The following is a 15277-nucleotide window of genomic DNA, read 5'->3' on the forward strand; positions in this document are numbered from 1 at the left end:
AGGGTTTTTATAAATACATTGAGGACAAAAGGGTAACAAGGAAGATAATAGGGCCCCTCAGAGATCAGAAAGGCAGCTTATGTGTGGAACCGCAGAAAACGGGGGAGATACTAAATGTGTACCTTGCATCAGTATTTACTGTGGAAAAGGATATGGAAGATATAACTGTTGGGAATTAGATGGTGACACCTTGCAAAATGTCAATATTACAGAGGAGGAAGCTGGATGTCTTGAAACGAATAAAGGTGGATGAATCCCCAGGACCTGATCAGGTTTACCTTAGAACTCTGTGGGAAGCTAGGGAAGTGATTGATAGGCCCCATGCTGAGATGTTTGTATCATCGATAATCACAGGTGAGGTACCGGAATACTGGAGGTTGGGTGACATGGTGCCACTGTTTAAGAAAGGTGGTAAGAAAAAGCCAGGGAGCAATAGACGAGTGAGCCTGACCTCCGTTGTGGGTAGTTTGTTGGAGGGAATCCTGAGGGACAGGATGTACATGTATTTGGAAAGGCAAGGACTGATTAGGGATAGTCAAATGGCTTTGTGAGTGGGAAATCATGCCTCACAAACTTGATCGGGTTTTTTGAAGAAGTAACAAAGAGGATTGATGAGGGTAGAATGACGAATGTGAATTATATGACCTTCAGTAAGGCGTTTGACAGGGTTCCCCATGGGAGACTAGTTAGCAAGGTTAGATCTCACGGAATACAGGGAGAACTAGCCATGTGGATGCAGATCTGGCTCGAAAGTAGAAGATGAAGGGTTGCTCTTCAGACTGGAGGCCTGTGAACAGTGGAGTGCCATAAGGATCAGTGCTGGATCCACTACCTTTCATCATTTATATAAATTATTTGGATGAGAACATAGGAGGTATACTTACTAAGTTCTCAGATGGCACACAATTGGAGATGTAGTGGACAGCAAAGGTTACCTCAGAGTACAATGGGATCTTGATCAGATGGGCCAATGGGCTGAGGAGTGGCAGATGGAGTTTAATTTAAATAAATTTGAGGAGCTGCATTTTGGAAAAGCAAATCTTAGCAGGACTTATACACTTAATGGGAAGGTCCTAAGGAGAGACCTTGGAGTGCAGCTTCATAGTTCCTTGAAAGTAGTCACAGGTAGATAGGATAGTGAAGAAGGTGTTTGGTATGCTTGCCTTTATTGGTCAGTACATTGAGTTTAGGAGTTGGAAAGTCATGTTGCAGTTGTACTGCTTATTTCGTTGGTTAGGCCACTTTTGGAATACTGCATTCATTTCTGGTCCCTCTGCTATGGGGAGGATGCTGTGAAACCTGACAGGGTTCAGAAAAGATTTACAAGGATGTTGCCAGGGTTGGAGGATTTGAGATACAGGGAGAGGCTGAATAGGCTGGGGCTGTTTTCCCTGGAGTATCAGAGGCTGGGGTGATCTTATCAAGGTTTATAAAATCATGGACATGGGTAGGATAAATAAACAAAGTCTTTTTCCCTGAAGTGTTGGAGTCCAGAACTAGAGGGAAAAGGTTAGGGTGAGAGGAGAAAGATGTAAAAGGGACCTAAGAGACAGTTTTTTCATACAGAGGGTGGTGCGTGTATGGAATGAGCTACCAGAGGAAGTGGTGGAGATTGGTACAATTACTGCATTTAAAAGGCATCTGGATGGGTATATGAATATGAAGTGTTTGGAGGGATATGGGCCAAGTGCTGGCCAATAGGGCTAGATTAGGTTAGGATATCTGGTCGGCATGGACAAGTTGTACCGAAGGGTCTGTTTCCATGCTGTACTTCTGTGTGACTCTGACAAAACTGTGTTGCTTGGTCTGCATTGAGATAACTGGTGACCAAGGTGACCATTATTTAAGAAAGGCTGTAAGGAAACGCTAAGGAACCATAGACTGGTTAGCCTTATATCAGTGATGGGTAAGTTGTTGGAAAGGATTCTGAGGATCAGGATTTACATGCATTTGGAATGCAAGAACTGATTAGCGATAGTCAGTGTGGTTTTGTGCATGGAACATCATTCTCACTAACTTAAGTATTTTTGAAGAGGTGACAAAGGAAATTGATGAAGGTAGAGTGATAGACATTGTCTATATGGACGTCAGCAAAGCATTTGACAAGGTTCCGCATAATAGACTGGTTAAAAAGCTTAGATCACATAAGATCCAGAGGGAATAGCCAATTGGATGCAAAATTGGCTTGAAGGTAGGGTGGTGGTGGAAGGTTGTTTTTTGGACTGGAGGCCTGTGACCAGTGGTGTGTCACAAAAATCACTGCTGGGTCCACTGCTTTTCATCTTCTGTATAATGATTTGGATATGTATGGAGGAGGAATGGTTAATAAGTTTGCAGCTGACACCAAAATAGGTGGTTTAGTGGACAGTGAAGAAGATTATCTCTGTAGAAAGCAACCTTGATCAGATGGGCCAATGGGCTGAGATGTGGCAGATGGAGTTTAATTTAGATAAATGTGAGGTGCTGCATTTTTGGTAAGGCAAACCGGGGCATGACTTATACACTTAATGATAAGGTCCTGGGGAGTGTTGCTGAACAAAGAGACCTAGTGGTGCAGGTGCATTGTTCTCTGAAAGTGGAGCCGCAGGTAGACAGGATGGTGAAGAAGGTGTTTGGCACATTTGCTTTCATTGGTCAGAGTATAGGCGTTCGGATGTCATGTTGCGGCTGTACAGGACATTGGTGAGGCAACGTTTGGAATACTGTGTACAATTCTGGTGACCCTTCTATATGAGAAATATTGCTAAACTTGAGAGGGTGCAGAAAAGACTTGCAAGGATGTGGCCAGGATTGGAAAGTTTGAGCTGTGGGGATAGGTTGAATAGGCTGGGACTATTTTCCCTGGAGTATCACAGGCTGACGAGTTACCTTTATAGAGGCTTATGAAATGATGAGGTTATTCAATGTAAGTAGCTAAGGTATTTTTGCTAGGGTAGGGGAGTCCAAAACTAGAGAGTATAGGTTTAAGGTGGAGGGGAAAGATTTTAAAAGGGACCTAAGGGGCAACATTTTCACACAGGGTGGTGTCTGTATGGAATGAGCTGCCAGAGAGTGTGGTAGAGGTTGCTACAATTATAGCATTTAAAAGGCTTTTGGATGGGTATATGAAGAGGAAAGATTTCCAGGGATTTGGCAAATGGGACTAGGTTAGTTTGGGACGGCTGGTCAGTACAGATGAGTTGGATTGAAGGATCTGTTTCGGTGCTCTGACTTTATGACTCTATAAAGTGGCTTGGAAATCTGACTGGCATCTGAATGGCAATCCTTGTATAAGGTGCTGAACCAGAGGGCATGAGGGATCGCATGATTAAAACAGATGTGATAGAATTTCTTGTCTCAGAGGGTAGTGACTCTGTGGAATTCTTTACTTCAGAGGGTTATCAAGGCTGGGTCATTAAGTATGTTCAAGGCTGAGATACAGATTTTTAATCAGTAAGGGAATGAAGGGAAAAGATAGAAAAAGTGGCGTTGAAGTTCACATTGAATGGTGGAGCAGACCTAATGGGCTGAATGGACTGTTTCTGCTCCTGCATCTTATGGTCTTGTATGCAATAAAGAATATTGTAATCTACTCCTGGATTTGTACATCCATTCATCCATTGTCTTTGTAGAACTAGTCTTTTGAGGGCAGTCCAGAGGCCAAATTGTGACACAATTGAAAGCATATGGTAAAGCAATCATTTGTCAACAGGACCTCATGTTGTTATGTTTGATTTAAACAACATAAAAGTAACAGAATACTGAACAAAAGCAAAACAGGATATCAAGCAAGAGTAGAAGCTGATGGCTAAAAGAACAATGATTCTAGATTATCTGCACAAAGTACCTTGAGTGGTCACTCATGCAACAAGTTGTGCCTAATAACAGAAACAAGATGAAGAGAAGACAAGTTGGATTGAAAGGTCTGTTTCTATGCTGTATGAGTTTGGATGCTGGAAATCAAAAACAGCAACAGAAATTGCTGGGAAAACTCAGCAGATCTGGCAGCATCTGTGGAGAGTAAGCTGAGTTAACATTTTGCATCCACTGACCATCCTGAAGAGAAGTTAAGTTGGTTTCTAGATCAAAATTATTGGTCACTTTAGAGGTTGAGGTGTTTAAGATAATTTAAAGATCCAGAGTAAGCAGAGATTAATTATTTCTTCTTGTGGGGAAAGTTCAGAACAAAGGGCTGCACCATTAAAGTTACAACTATGCCATGCATGTGTTAGGTTTGCCATCCTAAAAAGCTCCCCCCTTATCCTAACTTTGACTTCTATTAGGTAGCCAATCCTCTATCCAGACTGATACACTATCTGCAACACATGAGTTCTTATCTTATTATGTGGCCTAATGTGTGGCTGTATACAGATCAGCAGTGACATGCCTTCTACAAGGATTGTCATTCAGATGCCAGTCAGATTTCCAAGCCACCTTATAGAGTAATAACGTCAGAGCATGGAAACAGATCCTTCAATCCAACTCATCTTAGAAAGCACTTCTTTTTATACATGTTAAAGGAAATCTGCCTCTTATTCTCCTCAAATGCTGTTGAGGTAGTGGATCACTTGAAAGCTTTAAAACTTACAATGGAGACGTTTTGGGAAGACTATTAAGGGACTGATAAGTGGTGTTCTAATTGAATAGTGAAACACGATAGAGAGGGTGGGTAAGCCTCCTTTTGTAAAGATCACTGAGAAGAAAGTGAAATAACCCTCTGATGAATTTCAATGCCAGACTGCCACAGTTCAAGATGGTCCATCTGCACCTTCTCAACAGCAATTAGAGATGGACAAGATATATTAGCTTTGCCAGTAATACCCACATCCCCTGCATTTTTTTAATATTCAAGTCACTTTTATGGGTTTCTGTTGGTGCCTCAGCGATATCTATTACAGTACAGCTGCCTCTTGGCTTTCTTGACACATTCACACACTGCAGTTTGCTTCTGCAAAACTATTCTCGTGTATCTGGACTGCTTGGAACAGTCAATTTATCAGAAATTCATCTATTTTGTTTCTACTCAAATATTAATCTGAGTCTTCCATTTTGGTAACTTTTCTTGAGTGCTTTAAATGGAATTTATTCTGAATAGGAATTTGAGATTTCTAATGTTACATGTTATCTCTAATGTTACATGTCTTTTGTAATAGAATATTTTAATGTAAGTTTGGTGATTGCTCACTTCTGGAGAGTCTGATCTATGTGGAAAGCCATTAGTGTCTCTGCTGTCTATTTCTGTATGTTTGGCTAATGGGCAGTAAAAACAATCAAAAGTTATTTTTTGTGTCTTTGGATCAATGTTATAGTTCTCTGATCCCAATTTCTGCACCTGTCCTCCCCTATGCCATTACTGTTCAAGAAGTGAGGCAGGTGACCTGCATAGTGCCTCCAATCAGTGTGCTGGTGTGATAAAACTGGGTGTTGTCTAAGAATGACCTTGGCCTGTGTAGGGTTGCTTTCTTTGGCTTGGGCTATGTAAATGAGTTTATATGACTTTTCATATTGTGCACTGTGTGTATCTGTACAGTAGTGTGCTTGCCCCTGCTTTACCAAATGTCACTTTCACTTTGTATATTTTGACAATACTCTGGGCATTTTAATATTCATGTCTATTGCAAAGTACTTCATCCACACAGCCATTTATTTTCAGATTTCTGTTACAAGTTACATTTATGCAGGTTAGCAATAATTTATCAATTTGTGAGCTTCTTTAATTTAAGGCAGTTTTCAATAATGAATGAGGTACTGTATATGTATGAGCTTTCAATCTGATGTTAGTATTTATACAGATGGGGAAGAAAGTGCATGAGCACTCTGAATCTGATAATGCCATTAATGCTGTAGTATGTAAAAATTAAGATGTTTAGGCGATGGAGGTAAGTGTGAACTTATTTATGGGCATTTTGCACTTCAGATGTCCAGCAGTAGGCAATTTTAATATGTCTTTGTAGGATTTTTGACATAAAAAGTTGAGAGAATTCCTGTTTCAGGGAAGAGTTTGGGCAGTGAGATGAATATTGAAATTTATCTTTTGAGGTATCTTATCCTGTCGTCATTTGCTGATTTCATATTACTGGGCAAGGTCAGTGCATCTTGTGTAATCAATTTCTGAGTTTTAGCATCAATTATCTAACTAAGTATTACTTTAACATTTCAAAATGTTGGTCCCCTCTTCTAACAATTATCAAATTTAGTATGAAGTTTTGAATTTCTCACTCTCTGAAAATCATCATTCGCTTTCCCTAGAATAGATGAATAATCTATGCTTTTAATACAGATCTAACTGAATGTACTGTTCACTATGAATTTTAGGGCTCGAAAAAATGTAATCAGGGACCAATTTCAATGAATTAAAAATTTGTGCTGTGCACGTGACAAAATGAATTACTGCCATCTTGCAGTCTACCCTTGCATTGATAAAATTTAATGCTGGTTGGCTATCAATCAAAAGGATGAATTGTATTAGTTGAATAGCACGCACTGTGAATAATTCCAAGGACAGCTCAGAGGTGAAAGAAAATGAATGCTTAAAAAAACTCAATGTGTACTTTAAGAACAGCACAGTGGATTAACACATTTTCTGGTTTACAATGAGTGATCCACTCCGAAGGTCATAGGTTATCTTACTGATTTCACTCAAATTCTTGCTTGAGCTCTTTGAAATGATAGCTCTGTGTCTTGGATGGTCATGCAATTTGATGGTCAGCACCTTTTCTAACTGTCTGTCTGGTTTCTGAACCAAATGTATTTCTCTGTTCACTTGAACTGGTTCAGTCAATAACCTTATGAAAGTCATTCTCCAAGCTATACTCTATTCAGATTGGTTCCTGATTATTTGTTTTTGAGATGAATAAATTGAGGTGGGCTTTCAGTTTTTATAATACCACACTTCTGTTAACTCAACCATGAGCACTTGAACAGTGCATGAATAGTTTCTAGGCTGTGGTTGAGAGGAGGTGAGAAAGGAAAGCAAGGGAATGCTTTAGTCTTGAATATGCTTAACGATGGAGCTTCCACAGCTTTCTAGGGTAGAAACTTGCCAAGATTGAGTCCAGTGTCTTTGTTTCCTCCTTCACAGTGTGAAGTTATCCACTTATTCACATTCTATCAGCCCTGTTCCTCCTCTCACACTCAGCCTGTCCAAATCTCTGAAAATTCTTTGTATCCTCCTTGCAACTCGAATTCTTCTCCAGTTTTGTCATCTGCATATTTGGAAATTATATTTGGTCCCCACACCCGGATCACTTCTACAAATATTGAACAGCTATGGCCCTAGCACTGATCCTTGCAGTACCTCACTAATCATAATAGGTCCTTTTATGCCTATTTTTTTTTTCCATCTGATAGCAAGTTCTCAATCCATATGAGTATATTGCCCCAGATATCAAGTGCTCTAACTTTGATTGCTAACCTGTGTGAGAAATTAACTCCTGCAAGGATTTTCAGAAGGCTTTTGTTGTGGGCTCTGTCAGCTTTGACCATAATTGCCTTGCTTCCTGTGAGCTACATGGTGACACTGGAACTTCTGTGCTTGGAACTCTTGGCTCTTTAATCTTCACAGGCTACCTATGCAGCACAGGCTGCTTTCTGGTTGGTTCAGTTACTTCAGTGAAACAGTGGCATTACTAGATTACTTAGTGTGGAAACAGGCCCTTCGGCCCAACAAGTCCATACCAACCCACCGAAGCGCAACCCACCCAGAACCATTACCCTACATTTACCCCTTCACCTAACACTACGGACAGTTTAGCGTGGCCAATTCACCTAACCTGCACATTTTTGGATTGTGGGAGGAAGCCGGAGCACCTGGAGGAAACCCACGCAGACGTGGGGAGAATGTGCAGACTCCACACAGAGTCACCTGAGGTGGGAATTGAACCCAGGTCTCTGGCGCTGTGAGGCAGCAGTGCTAACCACTGTGCCACCGTGCCGTATTCTTGATTCAATTAAGAAATAGCCCAAAAATATCAAAATTCTAGAAATGGAAATCTGCAGAAAGGCCTCACTGTTGCTCACAACAGCTCCATTAGCTATATTGGAGGAAGATAACATATACGTAGCAGCTGACAGGTGATGTGCCAGGCCAGCCTGCCAAGTCTATCAGGATAGGAGAGCTAAAGTTGTATTCACGATAATTGAGTCTTGGACAAATGTGAAGTAATTCCATTTTACCTTGGGTATAGATTTTTAACTTGAGGCTAGTTACAGTTTTTAATCTGATTTGAATCCAGTTGCTGCTCCAAAAAGATAAACTTTGCTATTTGCATAGTTGGCTAAATACAGAATGAAAATCTGAAGCTCTGTTTCAATGCAGAGCATTACTCCTGTTACTGAGTAAATTTTCCTACCTCCCACATTCACTTTGTGCAATCTCTAATTGAACCACCTATTTCATCACTCTGAGGTCTCTTTTGTTCTTAAAATTTGCAGTATTTTGTTATGGCTGTTGTTTCTTACTCAGTTTCTCAAAGAGTTGGAAGTTGTTATCATGGCGTGAGCTGGCTGAGACTGTTTCACATGTTCTAGCTTGAAATACTAGTTGCAAAAACTAGAACCAATACAGTTTGAAAACTGATGTTGTCTGGATGGCATTCTTCTCAATTCAAAATGGAGTGCCATTTTCCTTTTTTGTTAGATGTTCAAGATGATTAAACTGATATTTCTAATGATGTTTGATAGGTGCATGTAGTTCTTATGGGCATCTATTTGCATATTTTTCTTTTTCCCAACAGAATGAAATGTTCAAAACCAATAACATTAGTTTCTGGTGCTCGGCAAGATAATGCCATGATGCCATGTTCTGTTTAGGTGAAGTATTTAGTAGCATGTATGGTAGCTCCAGCGTATTATGCCAGTTTCAGAGATGGATCTGTATACTAATGGCAGAACTTTTTAGCTATAACTTGTACTTTCTGATTATGTGGTGATGACTACATAGGATCGAATTGATGAAACAGACAATTTTAATCCTTTTATCTTTCTTTTCCTTACTTACTTTTCCAGCTTGCAGACTGTAAATAAATATGTGACTGTGGATCCTGTCCCAGTCATACCTTGATCATTTGTGCACTTCCTGTTGTCCACAAATAATTAATTGGAGTGTTTGCACTCAGAGCTGCCATGCATTTTTTTCGAGCCCAGACTTTAATTCAGACTTTTGCTATAACATATGCAGGTCATGAACTAAGAATCTGTCTTCTGCAAACTAACAGTTTTGAAGCACTTTGCACCAATTCAGAAAAAGTGCACTTTCAGCAGTAGTTTACAGTTGTGGGCCAATATTTTCATTTGAATAAAGCAATTGCTTAAAAGTTTTATATCGTAGAAGTTCAGCTGTTATTGTTGCATTCTTCAACTTACTTCATGTCCTGCTCTTACTTCCTTGCACTAATGTGAAATAATGTGGCTGCATGATATATAATTGTATGAGTTTGTTCTGTCATGTTAATAACTTTGCTTCTGTTCCGAAGGAATACGAGAAGAAAATCATTAATTCTCACATGCTGCTTAATTTTGTGTTTTAGAACCAAAATGAAGACTGGGGAAGTTTGTCAGCAGACGATATCTTATGATTGAGAGAAATCTTAGGCTATTGGCCTGTTTTGGCCCCCATCCAGATCATTGGTAACTATTTTCCCATTTGAGTGGCATGGGTATATAATTGGGAGCATAATGAATGATGCACGTTTGCAAAATTTCCGTGGCATTAATTGCTCAATTGCCTGATGTGGTAGGAACAGATTCAAAACAAAACCACACATACTTTGAAACAAAGTAGGTTGGTGATGGTGTTGGTCCTAACTGGAATCTGCATGATGGCAATGACTTGGTGCCTTGTCGCTGCTCTTGTTGTTTACAGCTAACGTTGTGAAAAGGCAGTGCTTAATTTGCAGCAGGCTTTTTTTTTAACAAGACTCTTCTGTTTAAGTTCTGATAAAATAACATTGCATTAATATTGAGGATCTGAAACAGCTACGCGCTACTCTAGATGGTTTTTGATCTCTTTGAATCTTGGTACTTCAAGGTGAAACTCCAGTTGTGATTTAAAATATGATTATAAACTTAATTGGTGTTTTGTCCAAGTTTTGAGGGGAGAAAATGCAACATTACATGAAGGGTTGGAGAGTGAGCTCCAACCCTGTGGATTTATGATATTGCAATGCTGATGATACAAGGCAAGTATTTTCTCAGATAATTATTTATTTTGTCAATTTCCTGTTTTACTTAAAAGTAATAGCTGCTGAGAAACATGTAGTTTTCCCTTTTTTAATTAGTGTACATAGGTTGAAAATATGAAACCAGTTACAACCATATTCCATAGTTAGCCTGCTATTTATATTGAAAAGGTGCATTTCTATTTAATGATTACGTTAAAGAGGATATACTGCAATTGATTTTGTTAATGAACTGGTCTACAGTTCCTCACCTTTATCCGAGCAAATAATCCATTTAATTTGCATTCAGCTGTAACATGATGGAACATTGACAGCATAAATCATAAAATAAACCCTATAAGGGCAAAGTCCAGTATTCTGAGCAGTAGTGCAGTTTCTGTCGTAGAACCCTCCTAGATCTTTGTTTTCCATCTTCTCCAGTTGTTCTATTTCCATTTTGTAATATTGAGATTAGAGCAGCCTGTGGTTATTCAAGCTTTACCCAAGATTATCTATTTGTTTAATTTAACTGCTCTGCTTCTCAATTCAATTCCTCCAGATGTTTACTATTCTTTCATAACTGCCTGTCCTTCTTAAATGGCACATACTCTTCAATATTTAGATTCCAATCTAGGTCATTCTGCACCCATGTCTCAGTAATGGCCACGAGGACATCAAACTTAACAGCGCAGTACAGGCCCTTCAGGCCTCAATGTTGCGCCAACCTGTGGAACCAATCTGAAGCCCATCTAACGTACACTATTCCATTACCATCCATATGCCTATCCTATAACCATTTAAATGCCCTTAAAATTGCCGAGTCTACTACTGTTGCAGGCAGTGCATTCCATGCCCCTACTACTCTGAGTAAAGAAACTACCTCTGACATCTGTCCTATCACCCATCAATTTAAAGCTGTGTCCCCTAGTGCTAGCCATCGCCATCCAAGGAAAAAGGTTCTCACTATCCAAGCTATCTAACCCTCTGATTATCTTATATGTCTCAATTAAGTCACTTCTCAACCTTCTCTCTCACAAATAGTCTCAAATCCCTCAGTCTTTCCTCATAAGACCTTCCCTCCATACCAGGCAACATCCTAGTAAATCTCATCCGAACCTTTTCCAAAGCTTCCACATCCTTCCTATAATGCGGTGACCAGAGCTGTATGCAATACTCCAAGTGCGGCTGCACCAGAGCTTTGTACAGCTGCAGCACGATCTCGTGGTTCCGAAACTCAATCCCTCTACCAATAAGCGCTAAAACATGGTATGCCTTCTTAACAGCCCTATCAACCTGGATGGCAACTTTCAGGGATCTATGTATCTGGACACCAAGATCTCTCTGCTCATCTACACTACCAAGAATCTTACCATTAGCTCCATACTCTGCATTCCTGTTACCCCTTCCAAAGTGAACCAACTCACACTTTCCTGCATTAAACTCCATTTGCCACCTCTCAGTCCAGCTCTGCAGTTTATATATGTCCCTCTGTAACCTACAACATCTATCATCACTATCCACAACTTTACCGACCTTGGTGTCATCCACAAATTTACTAACCCATCCCTTTATACCCTCATCCAGATCATTTATATAAATGACAAACAACAGTGGATCAAAAACAGATCCTTGCAGTACTCCACTAGTAACTGAGCTCCAGAATGAATATTTCCCATCAACCACCACCATTCTTTCAGCTAGCCAATTTCTGATCCAAACCGCTAAATCACACTCAATCCCTTGCCCCCGTATTTTGTGCAAGAGCCTACCGTGGAGAACCTTATCAAACGTCTTACTGAAATCCATATATACCACATCCACCTGTTTGGTTACCATCTCAAAGAACTTAATAAAGTTTGTGAGGCACGACCTACCCTTTGTAAAACTATTTTGACTATCCCTAACCGGCTAGATTGCACCCACTTATCTCAATTTATGCAACTAGATGATCTGTTTTGTTTCAGATGCTATGTACATTCAAATATAATGCCTTCGGTTTTGTCCTTGTATTGGAACATGGAACATTACAATGCAGTACAGGCCCTTCGGCCCTTAATGTTGCGCCGACCTGTGAAACCAATCTGAAGCCCATCTAACCTATGCTATTCCATTTTCATCCATATATTTATCCAATGACCATTTAAATGCCCTTAAAGTTGGCGATGCTACTATTGATATTATTCTTATAACCTCCTAGTCTTATCTGCTGGTTTGCTCTTAAGTCTGAGTTCTCTGTCCATTCTTATCATTCTATTCATTATTTGCCACATTAATTCCCCTCTCTTTAATTTACCACATTCTGCCAAATTTGGGTCCTTGTCCTAATATTTAGTTTACATCTCATTAGTTCACAATGACATTACTTCCTGTATAGTTCAGGTGTAGACTTGTCAGAATGGTACAGATCCCACCAGCTGAAACAAAGATGGTGCCGGCACAGTAGGTAGTGTTTGGGCTCATTAGAGCGCATTTGCTCCAGGCTGATGGCATCGTTTTCTCCATGTTCTTTTCATCTTGTTTTCGTCTCTTTCTTTCTTCCTTCCTTCATCTTCAAGGCTGGAATAGTGTCGGTGGGGTAGTGGCTGCAGCTTCGATGATGTGGACCAGGACTCCTAGCAGCAGTTGTGGTGCCTGGTGTCTGGACTCATGGTGGTGGCGGTGAGGCACTGACTGCAGCAGAGTCCGGGTCCGCTGGGGTACCAGTTTCGTTGCTGTCTTTGGAGCCTGACTTCTTGAGGATTGGAACACCTTGCAGAAGTCCTAAACCCGTGTTTGAGACCCAAATTGCACAGAAGATGAATTCTTATTTAAGTGATCGCTTTTTATACTTATTGTAGCTTAAAATGGCACCAGATTGTGGCAACAGAACACTTTTCATTGCATCTTGAAGATATATGTGACAAATCTTTCACTTGCCCCAGTATCAGTGCTGGTATCCCATGAGCCAGAACCCACTTCTCTCATACCTGTCTTTCAGCCACATTTATCTCTCAACCTTGTCTACCTTATATCAATTTGCATAGGTTCAGGTAATAGTCAGAGATTATTACCTTTGAAGTTTCTGCTTATTTTGGTGCCGTGTTCCTCATACTAGCTATGCAGTACTCTTTGCTGGTTGTGCCTATTTCATCGGTGCCCTCAAGGACCATGACAACTGGATCCTCCACCTCCTACTGCAAGTTTTTCTCCAAGTCAGAGCAGGAATCCTGAACCTTGGCATCGAGTGTACTCTGGACTCGCACTCTTTGCAGAGTTCAATGTCAATCCCCCTCACTGTGGGCGGCACAGTGGTTAGCACTGCTGCCTCACAGCGCCAGAGTCCCGGGTTCAATTCCCGCTTCTGGCAACTGTCTGTGTGGAGTTTGCACATTTTCCCCATGTCTACGTGGGTTTCCTCTGGGTGCTCCGGTTTCCTCCCACAGTCCAAAGATGTGCAGGTTAGGTGAATTGGCCATGCTAAATTGCCGGTAGTGTTAGGTGAAGGGGTAAACGTAGGGGAATGGGTCTGGGTGGGTTGCTCTTCGGAGGGTCGGTGTGGACCTGTTGGGCCGAAAGGCCTGTTTCCACACTAAGTAATCTAATCTAATCTATAATGTCCCCTACCACCATTACATTCCTAGTGACTCCTGTATAGGCATACCATGGTTATTTTGCTCATCAATCCCACAGACCCTGCTGTCATCCTAACAATCTGAGAGAACTTCAAACCTGTTGGACAATTGTAGATGCTAACACTCCTGTCTTCTTAATCCCTTGCCTAGCTCACTTGCGATCACACCCTGCTGTGTGTGACACTAACATCCTATCGTCCTACAAGAGCACTCTATCTTAAGAGGTGTGACAGCCTCTTGATACAAAGAATTCAGGTAGCTTGCTCCATCGCTGATGTTTTGCAACATCTGGAGTTCAGCCTTCAGCTCAAGATCCGAGCTGAGGCTGCTACAACTTCAAAGAGTTACCGCAGATGTTTTTGCCTTGGATCACATTGATGTCCATGAGCTCCCATGTACTGCAGCTTTGAAACATCACCAATACTACCATTCTTAATGTGTTTTTGATTCATTAATTATATTCACTTGCACTTTATGGTATTACATTAACACGAATGTGTATACTCTGCCCAAACTTGAGATTAGAACGCACTGTAACCAATTAACAGATAACCAAACATCTGGCTTCTTTGCCTGCAGTGGAGCAAGAACCAGTTCCTATCAATCAGTTCTTTGCTTTGTGCTGACGTCACTCTCGTCGGTGTTTTTGAATTTTGGGGTAGTCGATGACTGTATTTGTCTCACGCGAGTGTGGCTGTCTTCACTCTCGGAAGGCCTTGTTATTCACAGAGGTGTGCCGTGGAGAAAAGAAGCCAGAGCTCACATTTGTCATTCCGGTATGGTTTGGAGCAGTTTTAGCAGCACTTGATAATGTGCGTTGATAACGTGAGGTGGGAGGGGACATGTATTGGTTATAATCGGGAACAGAGCACCGAAAGTGGAGCAGATCAAGAGCTGCAGAAGTTTAGAGAATGAGTGCCAAAGGCCCATGTACGTTTGGGACATTTGTGGTATTTGTGGAGAGATTTTGCTAAGTGAACGGACAGAAGTAGATTGGTTCATGAATAGGAAGGTCAAGAATAGATGGACAGCAAGCAAGAAAATTATCCAGATTATTTATAATTGGCACAACAGGAGTACTGCGGTTACGTGCCATGGCAAAAAACCAAACCTGAAATATCCCTCAAGCCACTCACTATCTGGATTTGGAATCTCAAAGCTTCCTTTCCTTCACTATCTCTGGGTCAAATTCCTGGAGATGTTTTCCCGACAGTGTTGTGGGTAGACCTGACATCTCGTGGACCTCAGCATTTCGAGAGGTTGGCTGACCACTACATTCTCCTGTGAGTGAATCAAAAAGAATACTTGGGAGGCATGTACAGAGAGAGATTACTTTTGAGAATTGAGAGGGGTCCAACAAGGTGAGGTGTGCAAAGGAGAAGAAAGTGCAGGAGGACTAAGCATCAGATCAGGGATAAGTATCTAGGTAGACGAAAGTGAGGATTGCAGATGCTGGAGATCAGAGTAGAGAGTGTGGTGCTAGAAAAGTACAGCAGGTCAGGCAGCATCTGAGGAGCAGGAGAATTGATG

At 40.9% G+C, this 15277-nt stretch overlaps 1 protein-coding gene across 6 annotated transcripts in view; it reads left to right on the top strand.

The window, feature by feature from the left end:
* The window catches only part of LOC122551886 (AP-1 complex subunit sigma-2), a 43051-nt gene that overhangs the window by 15365 nt on the left and 12409 nt on the right, over positions 1-15277 (top strand). For 2 of the 6 annotated variants that reach the window (XR_006312227.1, XR_006312228.1), the window contains exon 5: positions 9507-9606. The exons of 3 other annotated variants lie outside the window; for them this stretch is intronic. Coding sequence is in view for 1 of the 3 variants with exons in the window: in XM_043694459.1 (XP_043550394.1) it covers positions 6019-6045 (27 nt within the window). In the remaining 2 variants the exon portion in view is untranslated. Of the gene's footprint in view, positions 1-6018; positions 6061-9506; positions 9607-15277 lie in introns of those variants that run through there. One more of the 6 variants, XM_043694459.1, reaches the window with a different exon arrangement.

Source organism: Chiloscyllium plagiosum, chromosome 7 (assembly GCF_004010195.1).
Source record: "Chiloscyllium plagiosum isolate BGI_BamShark_2017 chromosome 7, ASM401019v2, whole genome shotgun sequence".
NCBI classification, from domain to species: Eukaryota; Metazoa; Chordata; class Chondrichthyes; order Orectolobiformes; family Hemiscylliidae; genus Chiloscyllium; species Chiloscyllium plagiosum.